This window comes from Camelus bactrianus, chromosome 7 (assembly GCF_048773025.1).
Source record: "Camelus bactrianus isolate YW-2024 breed Bactrian camel chromosome 7, ASM4877302v1, whole genome shotgun sequence".
NCBI lineage: Eukaryota > Metazoa > Chordata > Mammalia > Artiodactyla > Camelidae > Camelus > Camelus bactrianus.
In genome coordinates, this window is record NC_133545.1 from 77,996,760 (window position 1) to 78,012,766 (window position 16,007).

At 36.9% G+C, this 16,007-nt stretch overlaps 1 protein-coding gene across 3 annotated transcripts in view; it reads left to right on the plus strand.

The window, feature by feature from the left end:
- LOC105063053 (B cell receptor associated protein 29) overlaps positions 1-15,202 on the plus strand; it is a 39,978-nt gene extending 24,776 nt beyond the window's left edge. For all 3 annotated transcript variants that reach the window (XM_045510983.2, XM_074367662.1, XM_074367663.1), the window contains exons 7-8: positions 11,804-11,904; positions 14,065-15,202. In XM_045510983.2, the coding sequence (XP_045366939.1) occupies positions 11,804-11,904; positions 14,065-14,100 (137 nt within the window). In that variant the 3' untranslated portion in view covers positions 14,101-15,202. The remainder of the gene's footprint in view (positions 1-11,803; positions 11,905-14,064) is intronic.
- Positions 15,203-16,007: the final 805 nt, after the last annotated feature.

Genomic DNA, 16,007 nt, shown 5'->3' on the forward strand with positions numbered 1-16,007 from the left:
TTAGGAAGAAAATACAGAGCCACAAAGTCTTTTGCCAAATAATTTGTGGACAGAGATTTAGCTTAGAGAAGAGAATAAAGTAACTCTCAAATATTTAAATCTCTCTAAGAATTCTCTTGCACAGTTAATTTGTTTAAAGATGCTGGAAGCATCTAACTAGTATTTGGGAATGTGGAGTTTAAAGTTACTCAGGCTTGATATGAGACTGGCTTTCTCTGATGAGCCTGTGTGTGACCTCGGGGAAGGGACTTGTGCTAAGCTGTAGTTCTTCATGGAATTGTTGCATACATCAGGCATGTGGCTCAGGGCCTTGTCTATGTTAAAACTTAATAAGTTACTAGGTGTTATCATTATTTTTTTTCTATTGGAAAATTTTCCAAGTTAAATAAGGAATTACTAAAGCAAAAAAGAACAGCTTCGACCTTCACTTTCAACCAAAAAAAAAAAAAATCAAAACTAATTAAAAACATGGTCCTCGAGTTTAGGGATAATTTTTGTGGCACTATCTATCTTACTTTACAAATCCATGTAATTTTGCCTCTTTTGTATATTATAATAAAACAGTAGTCAAAATTAAGGTAAAATACTTTACAAGTTTCTAAATTGAATAAGATTTTTTAAAAAGGGGGGGTGCTTCTCAATGGTAAAACATGCAGTGTTAGATATTTGAGTTGTTCGTTTGCTAAGTAAATCTGGAGTTGGTTTATAAAACCAAAGTATAACCATAGCACTCTTCTTTTCTGTGGGTGTCTTAGAAATATATTGTTTGGATCCATGGTGTTCTAATTGCCCAGTGTTTAAAAATGCAGAACACCAGTGAGATGAATTTGTTTTTTGCCTTAGAGACCAGAGTGTGTTTTTGCTTTCAGAGTTGCTGATGGGGACATTTCCACGTGACAACTCACCCAGAGTCTCTAGTCAGCTTATCCAAAATTGAACTTAACCATCTTCTGGTCCATATTGGTCCATATCTGGTCCATCCTCTTGGTTCCTGACCCAGTCACTTTTGAAATGGATGGAAAGCAGTCAGCTAGGAAAATGAGCTGGAAAATCGAAGGAGGAAAAACCTTTTCTACCTAAAACTAAGTGTCATCACAGCATCCCCTGTCTGTATATATAGCCTTTGTTCTTCCTGTAAGGAAAAGTAATGGATAAAATGGGAAACTTTTTAGAAGGTTTCTAAAAATTTCCTTAGATTTGGATCCTCTCATGTTCTGATACTTTATTTTATAGTTCTTTTGAGTAAATTTATAATCTAAGAGAAAATTAAAAAACTTAAGAGTATGTTTTAGTAAACTATGTCCCGTAGGCCAAATCCAGCCTGCTGACTTGTATTTAGAAATTAAATATTATTGGAACAAAACCATGCTCATTTGTTTACATTTTTTCTATGGCTGCAGAGTTAGGTAAACTGGACAGAGTGTGCCTGGCATAGAAAGCTAAAATATTTACATTCTGGCCCTTTACAGAAATAGTTTGCCAACTCCTATTCACAGTCTTCAAATAAGTATACTTTTTTCTGTATAAATGAGGTGATGCTGAAGAGATTGGTTCCTGCCATTAGTATGGTTATAAAATTTGCTGTGCACCTAATGCTTGTTGAATGAATATTGATCACATAATTCAAGAAATTATATATGTTTATGTATAGTCAGACTAATTCTTTGTTTCTAATCAAAGTAAATTGACTCCTTCAATTCTCACATATGACGATTTGTAAATTCTAGATTTCACGCGTTGCTTCGGCTTACACATGAAATTGCTTTATAAAGCATACCCTTTTCAAAGCAGTTTATATAAGCTATACCTACATGATGCCTTGCCTAAAATGCACATTCCTGATTTTTAAGTGCAAAGCCAACATATTAATATAATTTGTAATTATTCTTTGCTAAATCACAGAGCCAAAATTGTTTTCTTAAATACATTACTTAGCTACCTAACATTAATGAAGGAAGTCTTTATGCATTTATTGATTTTTTTTCACCAACAGCATAACAGTGGGGCTGATTTTATTTATTCAGTTAGAAAGCCCACTCATTATTTCCCCCACCCAGAGTATCAGTAATCTTTCTAAGTGTCAGCATGCCTTAATTAAGTCCTTGTCTCTTTAAGACCCAAAAGCAATTCACCCGTGAACCTCATTTATGTTCCCAGTACCCCAGAGAGTATGGGCAGGCACTGGTATACCTAGTAGTAGGTGGAGAAATTGAGATACATGCAAAAAATCATTCATTTCCCCTTTGTCTTTGCATGTGAAAAATAGAGCTGTATTTGGTTTTATTCGGTAATATTTACCCTGTAGTATAATTGTGCAGCTTTATTTCCATTCCAAAAGTGTCTTACTCCTCCTGCAAAGCAAGCAGTCTTCTAAGCATGTCCCAGTTTAGTCTCTCCACCGTTACTTTGGCTTCTTCACGTTGCTACTAGAGCCGGTTTTCAGCACCACAGATCCGATTATGCTTTTGCACGATGGTTCCTGCCACCGTTACTCTTCAGGGCAGCACACATGCTCCTTTCCAATCTGGCCCCCAGCACGTTTCCAGCTTTGCCCGCCCCGCTTTTGTTCAGTCTGAATCTTACACTCCTACTCTGTCAAATCCTGGAGTGTGTAGTCCTGCTAACATGGTGCATCATCACTCTCACCTTTGTCCAGGGCTGCAGGTCTGTCCGCCTGGAATGCCCGCTTCCTTCCCTCTTCCTTGGCTTCTGCTCATCCTTCATCTGCAGCACTGCCACCTCTCAGACGCTGCCCTGAATCTGTCTCCCTTCAAGCTGGGTTGAGTGGCCTCCTTTTGAACCTCTATATTCCTGCAGGGTTACTTATTTAATAGTGTGCCCTGTAGAAATTTTTTATCTTTCTTACTAAATGGTGAGAGCCATGAAGGCAAGGGCCCCATCTAAGTCAAGACTTTGTCCCCAGCATGTGCCTAGTGTTCCAGGCCTGGTGAATAATAGATTCTAATAAATCTCATCCCCAAACACGGATGCCCTCTCTTCCCTCCTTACCCAATTTAGAGTCCATGTTTCATTGTAACTAGGTTCTTGCAAACTACTTGTCTCCTTCGACTCCCTGCCCTCTCCCTCACCTACCCCGCTTCCTCCTCCACTCCCCTCCTCTCTCAAGGGCCTAGCCCTGGTCATAGTCACACATCCAGCTGCTTGGTACTTCCACCCAAACATCTCAGCACTGCTGAAGGAACTGACTTCTTGTTTTAAACAAGTGGTTACTGCATTCCCATGAGCCTCAACACTGCAAGGACACTCCTATTGCACTCCTCCAAAATCACCGCTTCACTATCCAGAACTACTTTAAGTCTTCTCATTGTCACTTCTAAATTCTAAATCCACCCTCCTTTATTTTGGGCACAAAGAATTCATCAAAAACGACGTCTTCTCAGCAGCAGAACTACCGCCCTCCCCAGCTGGGCTCAGATTCTCTGCCTGTCCTTTGTTCACAGTGGATTTTCAGTTGTTCTTCTAGTGCTGTGGCTCCTATCCCCACAAGGCGATGTTCCTGCAGTTACTTCCTCACTTAGTACCATCTGACACACATCCTCTGGCATCTCCTGGCCAAAAAACAAAAAAAAACAAAACTTCTTTCCATCTCATATTTTTTCACTTACTGCCCCATTTCTCTGCTCTACTTCACAGCAAAATTTTTTTCCTTGTAACCTTTTATTCACACATAATAAATTGAAATCACATAGTGATTCAAATCACTTGAGAGTTGCAAAAATGATACTAAAAAAAAAATCCTCTATACCCTTCACCGTTACCCAAATGATAACATCTTACACTTGCTTTATCCTGCTCCCTCTTCATATTTTCCTCTCACTTACTTTTTTGTTTTCCCAGTGGTGGTTTTCCAGTTCTCTTGTCCCTTCTCATTTATTAGATGCCATTCTGTTGTAAGGAGGAGCTTTCCTTTTCTTCCCCCATATTTACTTGTTCGCTTGTTTAATATACTCAGTGGGTTATAACTCGCTATGAGCATTATCTCTTGAGTGTTCAGTTCATCTCAGATTTGACTACCGAGAGCCTTTTCAAGCTGGCCCTTATCACTTTGTCATGCCCTTATTCTATCAGCACTTACATTCTGCTGTAACAAGATATTCCAAGCTCATCTTGTGCTTTTCCTCTGCTAGCTCTTGAATCAAGCATGACTCCAGTGAGCCTTAAGTGGAGAATGGAATTTAGAAAGTAAGATCTGGACCCCAGTGTGCTTATCACTACTAGGGTGTCATTATTTCTAGGCACCCGCAGCAGACAGAACAGATAGTAGCTTCAATTTCACCTTTACAGAAACTTTTCCTTAGTACTCAGTCTGATGTGTCTGCAGTCATTCTCTGTCCCGTCGCCCTATTTTAGCTTTGTGCATGACGCTCATTACTCACCGTTAGTTGGTCGGTTCCTTTATTGTGTGTCTTGCTCCCTGCCTAGATGAGCGTTATGAGATCAGAGACCCTCACTATCTTTTCATCCTCAGCACCTAATCGCCTGATGCCTAGCAGGCATCTCCTGTGTTGTTGAATGGAGAGATGAGTGGATGACCCCCAGGGCAGTTTCATCTGTGTAACAGCTTCATCTTTCATAGTCACGAGCAACAGGGAGAGATATTGGGAGAAACATTTCCTTCTTCGTATTCTTTATGAAAACAGTAAAGATATGTCATTACTGTTAAGCTTAATTCTCACAACCCTTCTGTATTTGTTGTACATAGTGACCTAATGTAGGTTTCATAAAAGTTTTTTTATGAGCCCTAACTTGAAATATTTTTAAGACATTTATTATCACATTGCCCCCAACCTCCTCTTAAGTAACTTAAGCCTTTTACACATAAGATTTATATATGAAGGTTAAGTGACCTATACTTTGATATTCGTGAAATGTGTTAAACCCTGCTTCTTTACTAGAATGCCTGCTTTTCTTTTATCTGCTTCCTCACTACCCACATTCAGTGACTTTTTTTTAAGATTACCTCTTTGGTGTTTCATTTTAATACATGCTATAATACATAATTTTAAAACATCAGAAGATTTTTCACAAAAGAAAATTTTAATTAAATTTTTGTTTATTTAGAACAAAGGAATCTGGGGGGTCATATCTGATAGGCTCTTACTTAGAAAGTTCTTATACCCTTATATAATATAATACTATATCTTGTCCTTTATTATGTTCATGTGTTTTGTGTGGGATTGTTTTTCCCATTGTTCTTTTTTAAAATAAACGTTTTATGTTAGGACAGTCTAGATTTATAGAAGAGTAGGCAAGATGCTACAGAGACTTTTCATATACCCCACATTGTGTCCCCTGTTATTCGTGTCTTACATTAATATGGTATATTTATACAATTAATGAATAAATATGGATATATTATTAATGACAAAGTCCGTAGTTTATTCAGATTTCCTTAGTTTTCACATGTTGTCTTCTTTCTGTTCTGGGATGTCATTCATGATGCCATGACACCACAGGTTCCTCTTGGCTATAAAATTTCTCAGCTTTTCCTTATTTTTGAAGACCTTGACAGTTTTGAGAAGTACTGGTTATTTTGTGAAATGCTTCTCTATTGGAATTTATCTCATATTTTTTCATGATTAGACTGGGGTTATGGAACTTGAAAGTCATAAGAGGTAAAGTGCCGTTTTTATCACATTATATCAAGAATACATATCAACATGATATGTCACTGTTGATGTTGACCTTGATCACCTGGCTGAGGTAGTGTTTCTCAGATTTCTCTGCTGCAAAGTTACTTTTTCCCCCTCTCTTTCCATTATATAGTCTTTGGAAAGGAAGTTGCTATTTGCAGCCGATGCTTAGAAATTGGGGAGTTATGCCCCACCTTCTTGAGGATAGAGTGTCTACATAAATTTTTGGAACTTTTCTGTGCAGGTTTGTCTGATTACCCCTATTTATTGCTTCATGTATTTATTTATGTCAGAAGGACTCATGGATATTCATTTTATACTCTAGGTTATAACTTAATACTGTTTTATTTATTTTGTTATTCAAGTCATTTTTTCAGCTTTGGCCATTGGGAGCTCCTTTATTGGCTGCTGTGTCCTTTGACGTATCCCCATCACTGTGGATTTTTTTTTGCTTGTTTTACCTTTTTGAGTACATCCTTATTTTCTGACACTGTAAAATGCTTCAGGCTTATCTGTATGTATCCTGCCCCATTCCTGCAATCAGTTTTAAAAAAAAAAAACTAAACTGGATTCTGTAACAGTATTTGTTTGGTTTTTGTTTTGAATTCTGAATTGGCATGAGTTATTTGTAACTTGATTATATTTTTATCTGAGTATTTCAAGAATGGTCTGCTTTGTGACTTTCCAGCTATCCTGAGTATTTTTTTTCATTAAAGGTATAATTGTTTTTATTGCAACCAAGATTCCTAGCAGGTGACTAAAGTGGGGCCTCATTGTTTTACCTGACCTTTACCATGTTTTCAAAAAATGAACTAGCTCCACACAAGTGAATTTTTCAGATGATTAAGGCTTAGACTTTTCACTTGTCTGTTCTTTCCTTCCTTCAAGGAACATATTTTAAACACCTACCATGGACTAGGCACAGTGCTGTGTGCCCAGAACATAGAGATGACAGCTTCTTTTCTTGAGTAGTCCACAATCTAGTGGAGACATAGTTACACTTCAGCATAAGTACTATGATAAAGTTAAGCTCAAGATGAAGTAGAAGCATGAAAAGATGCTCAACATCACTAATTATTAGAGAAATACAAATCAAAACTACCATGAGGTATCACCTTACACCAGTCAAAATGGCCATCATCAAAAACGCTACAAATAATAAATGCTGGTGAAAGTGTGGAGAAAAGGCAATTGTCCTACACTGCTGCTGGGAATGTAAATTGGTGCAGCCACTATGGGAAACAGTATGGAGAGTCCTTAAAAAACTAAAAATTATTCACTGTATGATTCAGTAATCCTACTCCTGGACATATATCTAGAAAAGACAAAAACTTTAATTCAAAAAGAGGCATGCACCCCAGTGTTCATAGCAGCATAACTTACAATAGCCAAGACATAGAAGCAACCTAAGTGTCCATTGACAGGTGAATGGATAAAGAAGACATATATATTTACTATGAAATATTATACAGTCATAAAAAGGACTGGATGCCATTTGTAGCAACATGGATGGACCTAGAGATTATCATACTAAGTAAAATCAGATAAGGAAAGACAAATATCATATGACATCACATATACATGGAATCTTAAAAAATGTTACAGATGAATTTATTTCTAAAACAGAAACAGACTCACAGACATAGAAAACATATTTAATGGTTACCAAAGGGAAGAGGGGTGGGTATAAATTAGGAGTTTGGGATTAACAAATACTGCTGTGTATATAAAATAAACAACAAGCACCTACTATGTAGCACAGGGAGCTACGTTTTATATCTTGTAATATATATAACTGAATCGCTTTACACCTGAAACTAATACAACATTGTAAATCAACTATACTTCAATGTAAAATAAGAAAAAAGATGAAGTAGAAGCCAACAGAAGAGATCAGGGACAACTTCTTGACGTTTCAGTGGATAATGTTAATTAGCCAGATGAAATGGTCAAGAGAATGAGTAAGGCAGGGATATTAGGGGAGATGGGCAAGGATGTTTTAACAAAATGAGCAGCATGTAACTGAAAGAGTGTATCTTTTTGAAGTACTCCAAGGAGCTCAGTGTGATTGGAGCAAAAAGTAAATTGGAGGCAGTGGTGAGAGTTGAAAAGCAGGCCTGGGATCCATCCTACAGGGCCTCCTCAGCTGTGTTTATATGTTAACATTTGGGGGGCCCTGCTGGAGGGTTTTCAGGAAGATGAGTGAGCAGTCACTTTGACATTACTGTGGACAGTGAATTAGAATAGCCAAGACACAAGGTGAAGAATCCATTTAAAAAATCTAAACAGAGGTGAAATGGAGTGGATAGATTGGTGAAAGGATAGATTTGTTGATAAGGATCAGCACACCCTATCAACATTCGGCTGTGAGGTTAAAAGAGAGTGCTGATGACTGAAGTGATAAATAAAACAGACCTTACCTGCATGTACCTGACAATATAGGCATGTATAAAAATAACCATAATATAATTAACACCACAGTCTATGTTCCTTACTGACCAGAAGTTTGTGTGTTTACTTTCCAAGTATTTTGGAAGTATTCCTGTAGGTTAACAGTCCAGTGATTGATCACAGTAAAGGACTAGTACATGTGAGGATTAAGTACTGAAGAGCTCTGGTATATCACACTCTCAAGTTCTCAAAAACAGAACCAAATAAACTGAAAGGAAATTGACACCGGATGTATGAAAATTTTTCAAATTAAAGATGTCTTCCTGTGGCGCAATCCTTACAGCTGTTTTACAACAGCCAACTTGAGCTGTCACGCCAGTGCCTCTAAAAATTTCCTCCTACGTTTCCTGGCATAGCTTAGCTGATAGTGTCTGTTATCTCAGGTAGAAATCATAGTGAGACAGTACATTTACACAGCACATTGGTCTCACCAGCCCCTCCCACTGTGCAAATAGCCCCGTAAATGTAAGCTTAGTGCTTGGAAAACCGCAGATATTTTTGGCCTGCTTACATGTCAATTTACACAAACATTTTGGCTTATTACATGTCACGTAACGTTAATTGGGGTTATCTTTATATTAATGAGTGATGCATATGCCTCAAAGTTCTCAGTGAGCATAATGAAACTGGCCAATATTGTCTTAAAATACCTCAGCATTTCCATAATGCCACTGGCAAATGATAGCAACTCATTTCTGCAGATGAGAAAATTGAAATAGTGACTTAGATGTATCACCTCAAGCTTCCTCGTCTGATGTCTTCCCTATATATGCTGTTTCCAAAATAACATGGTTCAAAATAAAACAGGCATATTCAAATGTCAGATAACAAGCTTATATAATCCCTTAGTCATGAAGGCAGTTCCAGAAGGAGGCAGAAGACAACCAAAACAGAATATTGTAATTTTTATAAAATGAGAGATGGCGAAAGGATTGGGAAACAGTCCAGACGGCTCCTAGACAAATTAACAGCCTCTCTGGATTGGAGTGACTAATCTGGATTCAGTAAGATAGTAATCATTAGATTTATTAATATTCACTAAAATATAGAATAAAATAAGTAACACAGTTCATGCCTTGGCTTGGTAAGTGTGAGAAAAACAGGATTTGCCTGCAGTTGTTTTGTTGTAGCTTCATACCAGTAATGATCAGAAGAAACTTGCGGGTGGGCTGAACACGTGGTTTTCTAGCTGCTTTTACCAACTCGTAGGACCACCTGATTCATTCTTTCTCCTAACAGTTGAAGAGAAAATGGTATCTTTTAATAAGAAACTATGAAGTTGATGTCTAGGATTACTGAATTTCCTAATTTATTCATTTCAGAAATCTAAGTGTAAATCATTTTTAACATTAAGATGAACTGTTCAATATAAGCTCCTAACTAACATTTTTTAAACCACCATTATAGACTAGTCAGACATTTTAAAGTTCTAAAATATTTTTTGGTTTTTATATACCAAAATCCAGTCTCTTAAACATTGTTAGTAAGGAAGGTCCTGAAGATAACACCATGCTTTATATTTTCAAGTATCATCTAGGAAATGCCTTATGCCTGAATTAAAAACAAATATATAAATCTCTATGTTGTGGCTGTGGTCCCAGAGAACTCTAACCACCACCAAAAATCTCTCTTCCACATCTAACCCATACCTTTACCAAGTGACACATTAAATTTGTCAAATTCAACATTTAACACCTAATTTAGATTTATGCATTTGTAGAAGTAATGTGGAGGACATTATAAAGCTGTACTGTCTAATATTGGCTATCCAGTAGCCCATGCATGGCTATTTAAATCAAATTTTAAATTAATTTAAATTTAATTTAAAACTCAGTTCTTCATTTGCACCAGCCACATTTAAGGTGGTCAATAGCCACGTGTAGGTAGTGGCTACCATATTGAACAATGCATACATACAACATTTATTGGACGATGCAGATGTAGAACAATGCAGAGAATTAAATTTGACAAAATAGTCTAGAAGGTATTGATACAGAAGGCACTTCAATTGACAGTGACATATATAAAACACCCATATGATGGCTTCTCAAGAGAAAAGGAAACCAAACTGTGTATAGATAGAACCTATAGTTTAATTTCACTTTGCCAAAAAAGTGACTTTCAAGTTTATAAATCCCACTTTCTTTCCTAAAACTCTACTCTAAAAGATTTACCAGTGCAGAACTTCTGAAGGCTTTATGTGCAGAATTGTACGGAGAGCTAGTTTAGGATTCCCAGAATTTCTCCAGTCCATCTAACGCTGCTCTTCCCTTCTCCACATTTGCTCATTAGCTTCTCCACAGTGTATTGACTTAAATGTTTATTATATATATTTTTTTTAACTTCTGTCTAATCTGCTTGCTTAGATTGTAGCTCCTTGGCAGACAAAGACCAATACATAAATATTTGTGTGTCATCTTGAAGTAAAGCGTTTAAGTGCTACTTATTCACCCCCATATTTTTCAACTTTGTATAAGAAAGTGATTGTCTTTGTTCTTAATTTGGTTGTCGATCCCTTGATTTTTTTCTCCCTCAGGTTTTTCAAAAGCAGATCTTTCTGATAAACTCTGTTCTATAATGAGTCCAGGCCGAGCCAGGAAAGGGTTAGCATAAGCCTATAATGTTTTGTGCCAGAAAATGTTGGAGGCGTAGTCAAAGGACATAGATGCCAGCCTGAAGGGGGTTCCCACTGGGCAAATCTGGGGGAAATTAAGTATGGTAATGAATTATAAATCATTGAAAAAATAGGGATTGGTTAGTTCACAGTGATGGATAGATAGAGAAGAAAGGGAGGCTCTCTTGATAGCAGAATGCTGACTGATAAATGGGGATGGAATGGTGAAGTGGGAAAATCACCATTTTGCCACCAACATAATGAAGATTGGTTTGGGCAAGAATGATCAGTAGATGATAAATATAAGGGGGAAGTTTGACAAGGAACAGGATGTTTACCTAGTCTTAGTTGTCCTCCCACTGCTTCTTACTTACAAGGAGGAAAATAACTATAAAACGGTAAAACCAGTGAGGGGCAGATGGGCCTCTGAATGTGATACCTTGAGAGACATCCACCGTCATTTACGTCATATTTGTATGTAAGTGGGAGGCATAACCTGAATTTAATCATGAGCAGACAAAATCAAAGTGAAAAACATTCTATCAGAAAAAAGTGGCCTGTATTCTTCAAAATGTCAGTGTCATGCAAGATGGAGAGAAAGGTGGGGACGGCTGCCAAACTCTTCCAGATTAATGGAAACTAAAGAGACATGGCAACTTAATGCTAATCTTTGATCTAGAGCTAGATCCCTACACTGGAACTGAAAAAAAATGATTAAAAGGACATAATTGGGACAATTGCCAACATTTGAATATGGATGGTAGATCTGATAAAAATTATTGTATTGATGTTAAATTTCCAAAATTTGGCAACTGTACTATGAATATCTTTGTTCTTAGGAAACACACAATGAGGTACTTAAGGGTAAAGGGGCATGATGTCTGTAACTTATTCTCACATCATTCAAGAAAATAATCGTGTTTGTGTGGGGAGAGAATACAATGACAAATGCACCACATCATTAACAGTTGGTGAATTTGAGTAAAAGCTACACAGGAGTTCTCTATTAAAGTACTGTAACTTTTCTGTCAATTTGAAATTATTTCAAAATAAAAACTAAAAAATTCTGTTTAATGTTTTCTAGCCCTTTCTAAGGCACAAAATGACGTGATGACAATGAAGATACAATCAGAGAGGCTTTCGAAAGAATACGACCGACTCCTGAAAGAACACTCAGAACTTCAGGTAGGTGCCGTCCGTGCTGTGAGCCTCAGCTTTTTGAAGGAGTAATTCCTAAGTCATCTATTTGGGTTATTTGCCCTTCCCAAGTCAAGAGGAGGTGCTTAATCCCGACTTTGCTAAATGATTAAATAAGCCAGTTTTTGCTTGGAGAGTGAAGATCGGGCTATTGCATGAAAATTCAATATAATCAAAACATAGAGAATTACTGACCTGCTGACTTACAGCATTCTAGTTTTGGTGACGTTTTAAAGAAAAGAATTGATCCATAAAAATGGCAGCATTGAAAAACAGCCTGGTTCTGGAGATACTAAATCCCATAGGTGCCGTACCACCCTGTTTGGTGTGTCTACTCTCTCATCACCTATAAAACCAATTCCCTGTAATACCTGTTTGAAGAAAAACACTCCCAGCTCTGTAGTTTACCCGTTCTGTAAACCTTGGGTGAATCATTTGACATTCATGCACGTTGGCTTCTTTAATACTTAAATGAGGATTGTAATATCTCAGCATTAAATCAGATCCTGTGGAAGAAAGCATTTTAAATATCTTTAAACAAGAAAAACTCTCTACACCCCTAAGGTGCTAGTAGTTAATTATTGATCGGCCACATTTTTTCCTAGCAACCTGCTTACCCTCCATTGTCCAGTATGAGAACCTGAATAAGATTCTGAGATTTAGATGTCATTAAACAAGAATCATTTTCTTGAAAGCGATTCTTACACTTTGATATTCATGTTCTGAACCCATATGAGAAGCAGAAGATTGCTGTAGACCATCTACAGTAAGAAGCTACCCCAAATTGTCCTTCATGAGTTTTAACTTCTATTGTCAAACCAGCCTCAGTAATTGGATTACATTATAGAGTTCAGTGGGAAATTTAACTTTTCAGTTTTACATACTTGATCTACTTTAAACAAAATAGTCATAACATAAAGGACTGTTAAAATATTAAAGAAACATGTGGAAGAGGGAAAAGCTGTAAACAAATTTCACTTTACATCTTTTAAATCCGTTTGGATTTCCCCATCTGATACCCTCCCTGTTATAGGCACTAAATAAATATTAGAAAACAGTCCCTTGAAAATATGTGGCCTTTGCCTTTCCTTGTTTGCCCTGGCTGTCTCCTAGAAAAGAAAACACAGAATTGCTAACGGTCATTGGCGGCACAAACCCGTCAACACCAGCCATTTTGTAAATTTCATTTTGGAAAATCACCCTTCACTTAAGGGACTCGTCCAGTATAGCAGCTCAATTAAAGCTGCGCTTTTTATCTAAAGTGGTAAGATACACAGAAACACATAAACTAGGTACCTTACTATTTGGACTCCCTCCTCTAAGCCCGTCTTGTGACTTTACTGCTCAGAGTTGCTGTTACTGAAAGTGTTAATGCTCAGCCTGAACCAGAGCATAATGAGCGTTCCTTGCACAGCAGTAACACTCCAAGGCCATTCCTGGTGAAGCTGTTTTCGCAGGGTTAGACGTCTGCCTTCTTAGTGCGAGCGAGGACTTAAGGTTAATTTCTACCCAATTTTCCTCCAGTTTTTTTTTTTTTTTTGTAGGGGGAGGTAATTAGATTTATTTATTTACTTACTTACTTACTTATTAGTGAAGGCATTGGGGATTGAACCCAGGACCTCCTGCATGCTAAGCATTTATTCTACCACTGACCTGTACCCTACCCCACTTCCAGTTTTAAATGACGTACGATAGTCTTCTTGTGATCAGCAAACAGTATAATTGGAGAAGCCAGTTCTGTTGGCAAATAAGTAAAGAACAAAAATAAAGGCCACCCCATATGGGTTTTTTGGTTCCCTTCATTCTTTCTTTGCCAAAAATCTTAATTGGGTTTGCAAGAGGGGAATTTTAGAAATTTTGTTTTCCTGGTATAACCTGTGAAGTGAAAGCAAAATAGATTAAAGCAGGGGGAAAAATGAACTTACCAAGAGGCTTATTTTTCTCCCTCTAGACACTTTTTGAAGTAAAACTAACAAATTTTGTAGTTTTTTTTGAAATTTGAGACTTTCTGAATTTGTATTTTCGTTTGACTGTTCTCATAATTAATAACTGTGCACTGAAAAGAGGATTTTTTTCAAAGTCTTTGTCATATTCATGAATCTTTCTCACTCTTGCTATAACTACCTAAGTCATGTTTTTTTCTTGCAGGATCGTGCAGGGCAAGGCAACAAGAAAGGCCTGTGAACTTTATGAAAGGAGATCGTAATACACCCTGTCAAGATGATGAACTTGTTATCATGTTAGCCTCTAGAATATTTAAAATTCAGTTCAGAAAAATGTACTATGGCCAATATTTTTTTTAATGCCACACACATAGGCCGTTATCATAATGGCATTATCACAATATTTGATGGATTTTCAGGTATATTGTAAAGTCTGTATTCTAGGTCTTAAGTAAAATGTAAGCATGTTAAGCACCTTCTTTAGATACTGATAGTAACACTGGTGTATGGTGGCCCTTTACCAATAAAAGGAAAAATTCATTAGCCAGTTACTTCCAAAATTAATTTTTAAGCTGCATGAAACCATTAAATGGCCTTAAAAGCTTTGATGAATTTCCAATAATAATACTAATCTGCTTGTTCAGATGATGATATATTTGAAACTAGTATTCAATATCAGAAAATTTGTTCATAGGGAGATTGAAGAAGGATAAATGATTAGAATTAGCCACTGTATTTAGAGGGAAGAGTCAGAAAGAGCAAAAATAAAAACAATGACCTCAATTGTGTTTTTTAAGCCTGCTGGTACTATAGTTTACTGTCATAAGACAGCTATATTGATAATTATATTTTTTTACTGTGCTTCTACACCTGTTGGACTATTTGTGTTGACATTTGTTAATAGCACATAATTGGTAAGCATTCTACCTTTTAAAAAGTTAATCCAGGAATGGAGTTTACATCTATTTGCATAACTGCCATAGCAATGAATGGAAATTATTTTACAACAATGTGGAATTCTTGACTTAGAAGTTAATGTATAACATACCCAAAAAGCAGTATTTCCCATCGCGTGAGAGTTGCTAATTATACAGATATTACCTCAAATATAAATACACTGGTGTCACAATTTCTTTGAGATATTTCTGTATTCTGAAAGCTAAACATTAAGTACCATTTTTCCATTCAAATATTACTTAGTTTCCTTTAGATGATGATGATTGTAATATTAATGTGATGTAGGTTATTCCAGTGTTTAGACTTGAAAGCCATCTTCCTTGTCTCATAAAGACCTAAATGTAAAAGAAATGGAAAATAATTACTGAAGTTTTTAACTTTCCTGATACTTGTTTTATCCTTTGTTGTTTACTGTCATTTCAGCACGAACTTCATGTGTATTTTTTTTCATTGTAAACTGGGTGAAATGAGCAAGTACATAAGAATTTTATCTCAGAAAGAATCAGGAGGTACTGCTAGGGAACAGACATGTAGGAGACATTTAGCAGTGTAAGAAATAGGAGTTAGACCATATGGGCTGACAACACCATACATAACAAGTCTGGGGAGTGCTGACAGTGGAGGGAACTGCCCACAGGACAGGTTGGGGCAGCAACTGAGAAACGCTGGGGTAAACAGGTAGATATTGAGTGTTTGTGATCCTGGCCTAGTGAACAGAAATCAGATCTGTTGACAGAACAACACAGAAAAGTAGAAAATACACAGCTTTAGAATTGGTAGAACCAAAATCTAATCCCAGCTTCACCACTAATTTAGCCACGGATTTTTGAACGAATTCTTTAAACTTGCTAGACATCCATTTCGTCGTCTCCAAGGTGGGAATCATAAGGTTTGGGTCAAGATCACTACAGAAACTAAGATGACACAGTGATTCTCAAAGTTGTTCAGATGGTACAGCAAGGGGAAATCTAGGCGCTCTTTGAAGAGCAGGAGGATTGGAAAGTTCCCGAGAGAGCACTTGAAAGTGTACAGTTAAGTGTTCTTAGTCTCTCAACTCTCTGTTTTACAGATCTGCAAACTGAGGCCTCAGAAGTTTGAGCAGTGTTCCCAAGATAACAAGGATCTGAGACCCAGGGCTAGAATTTGGGTCTGAAGTTCAGGTATCCTGGTTCCCCAGATATTATGCTAGCC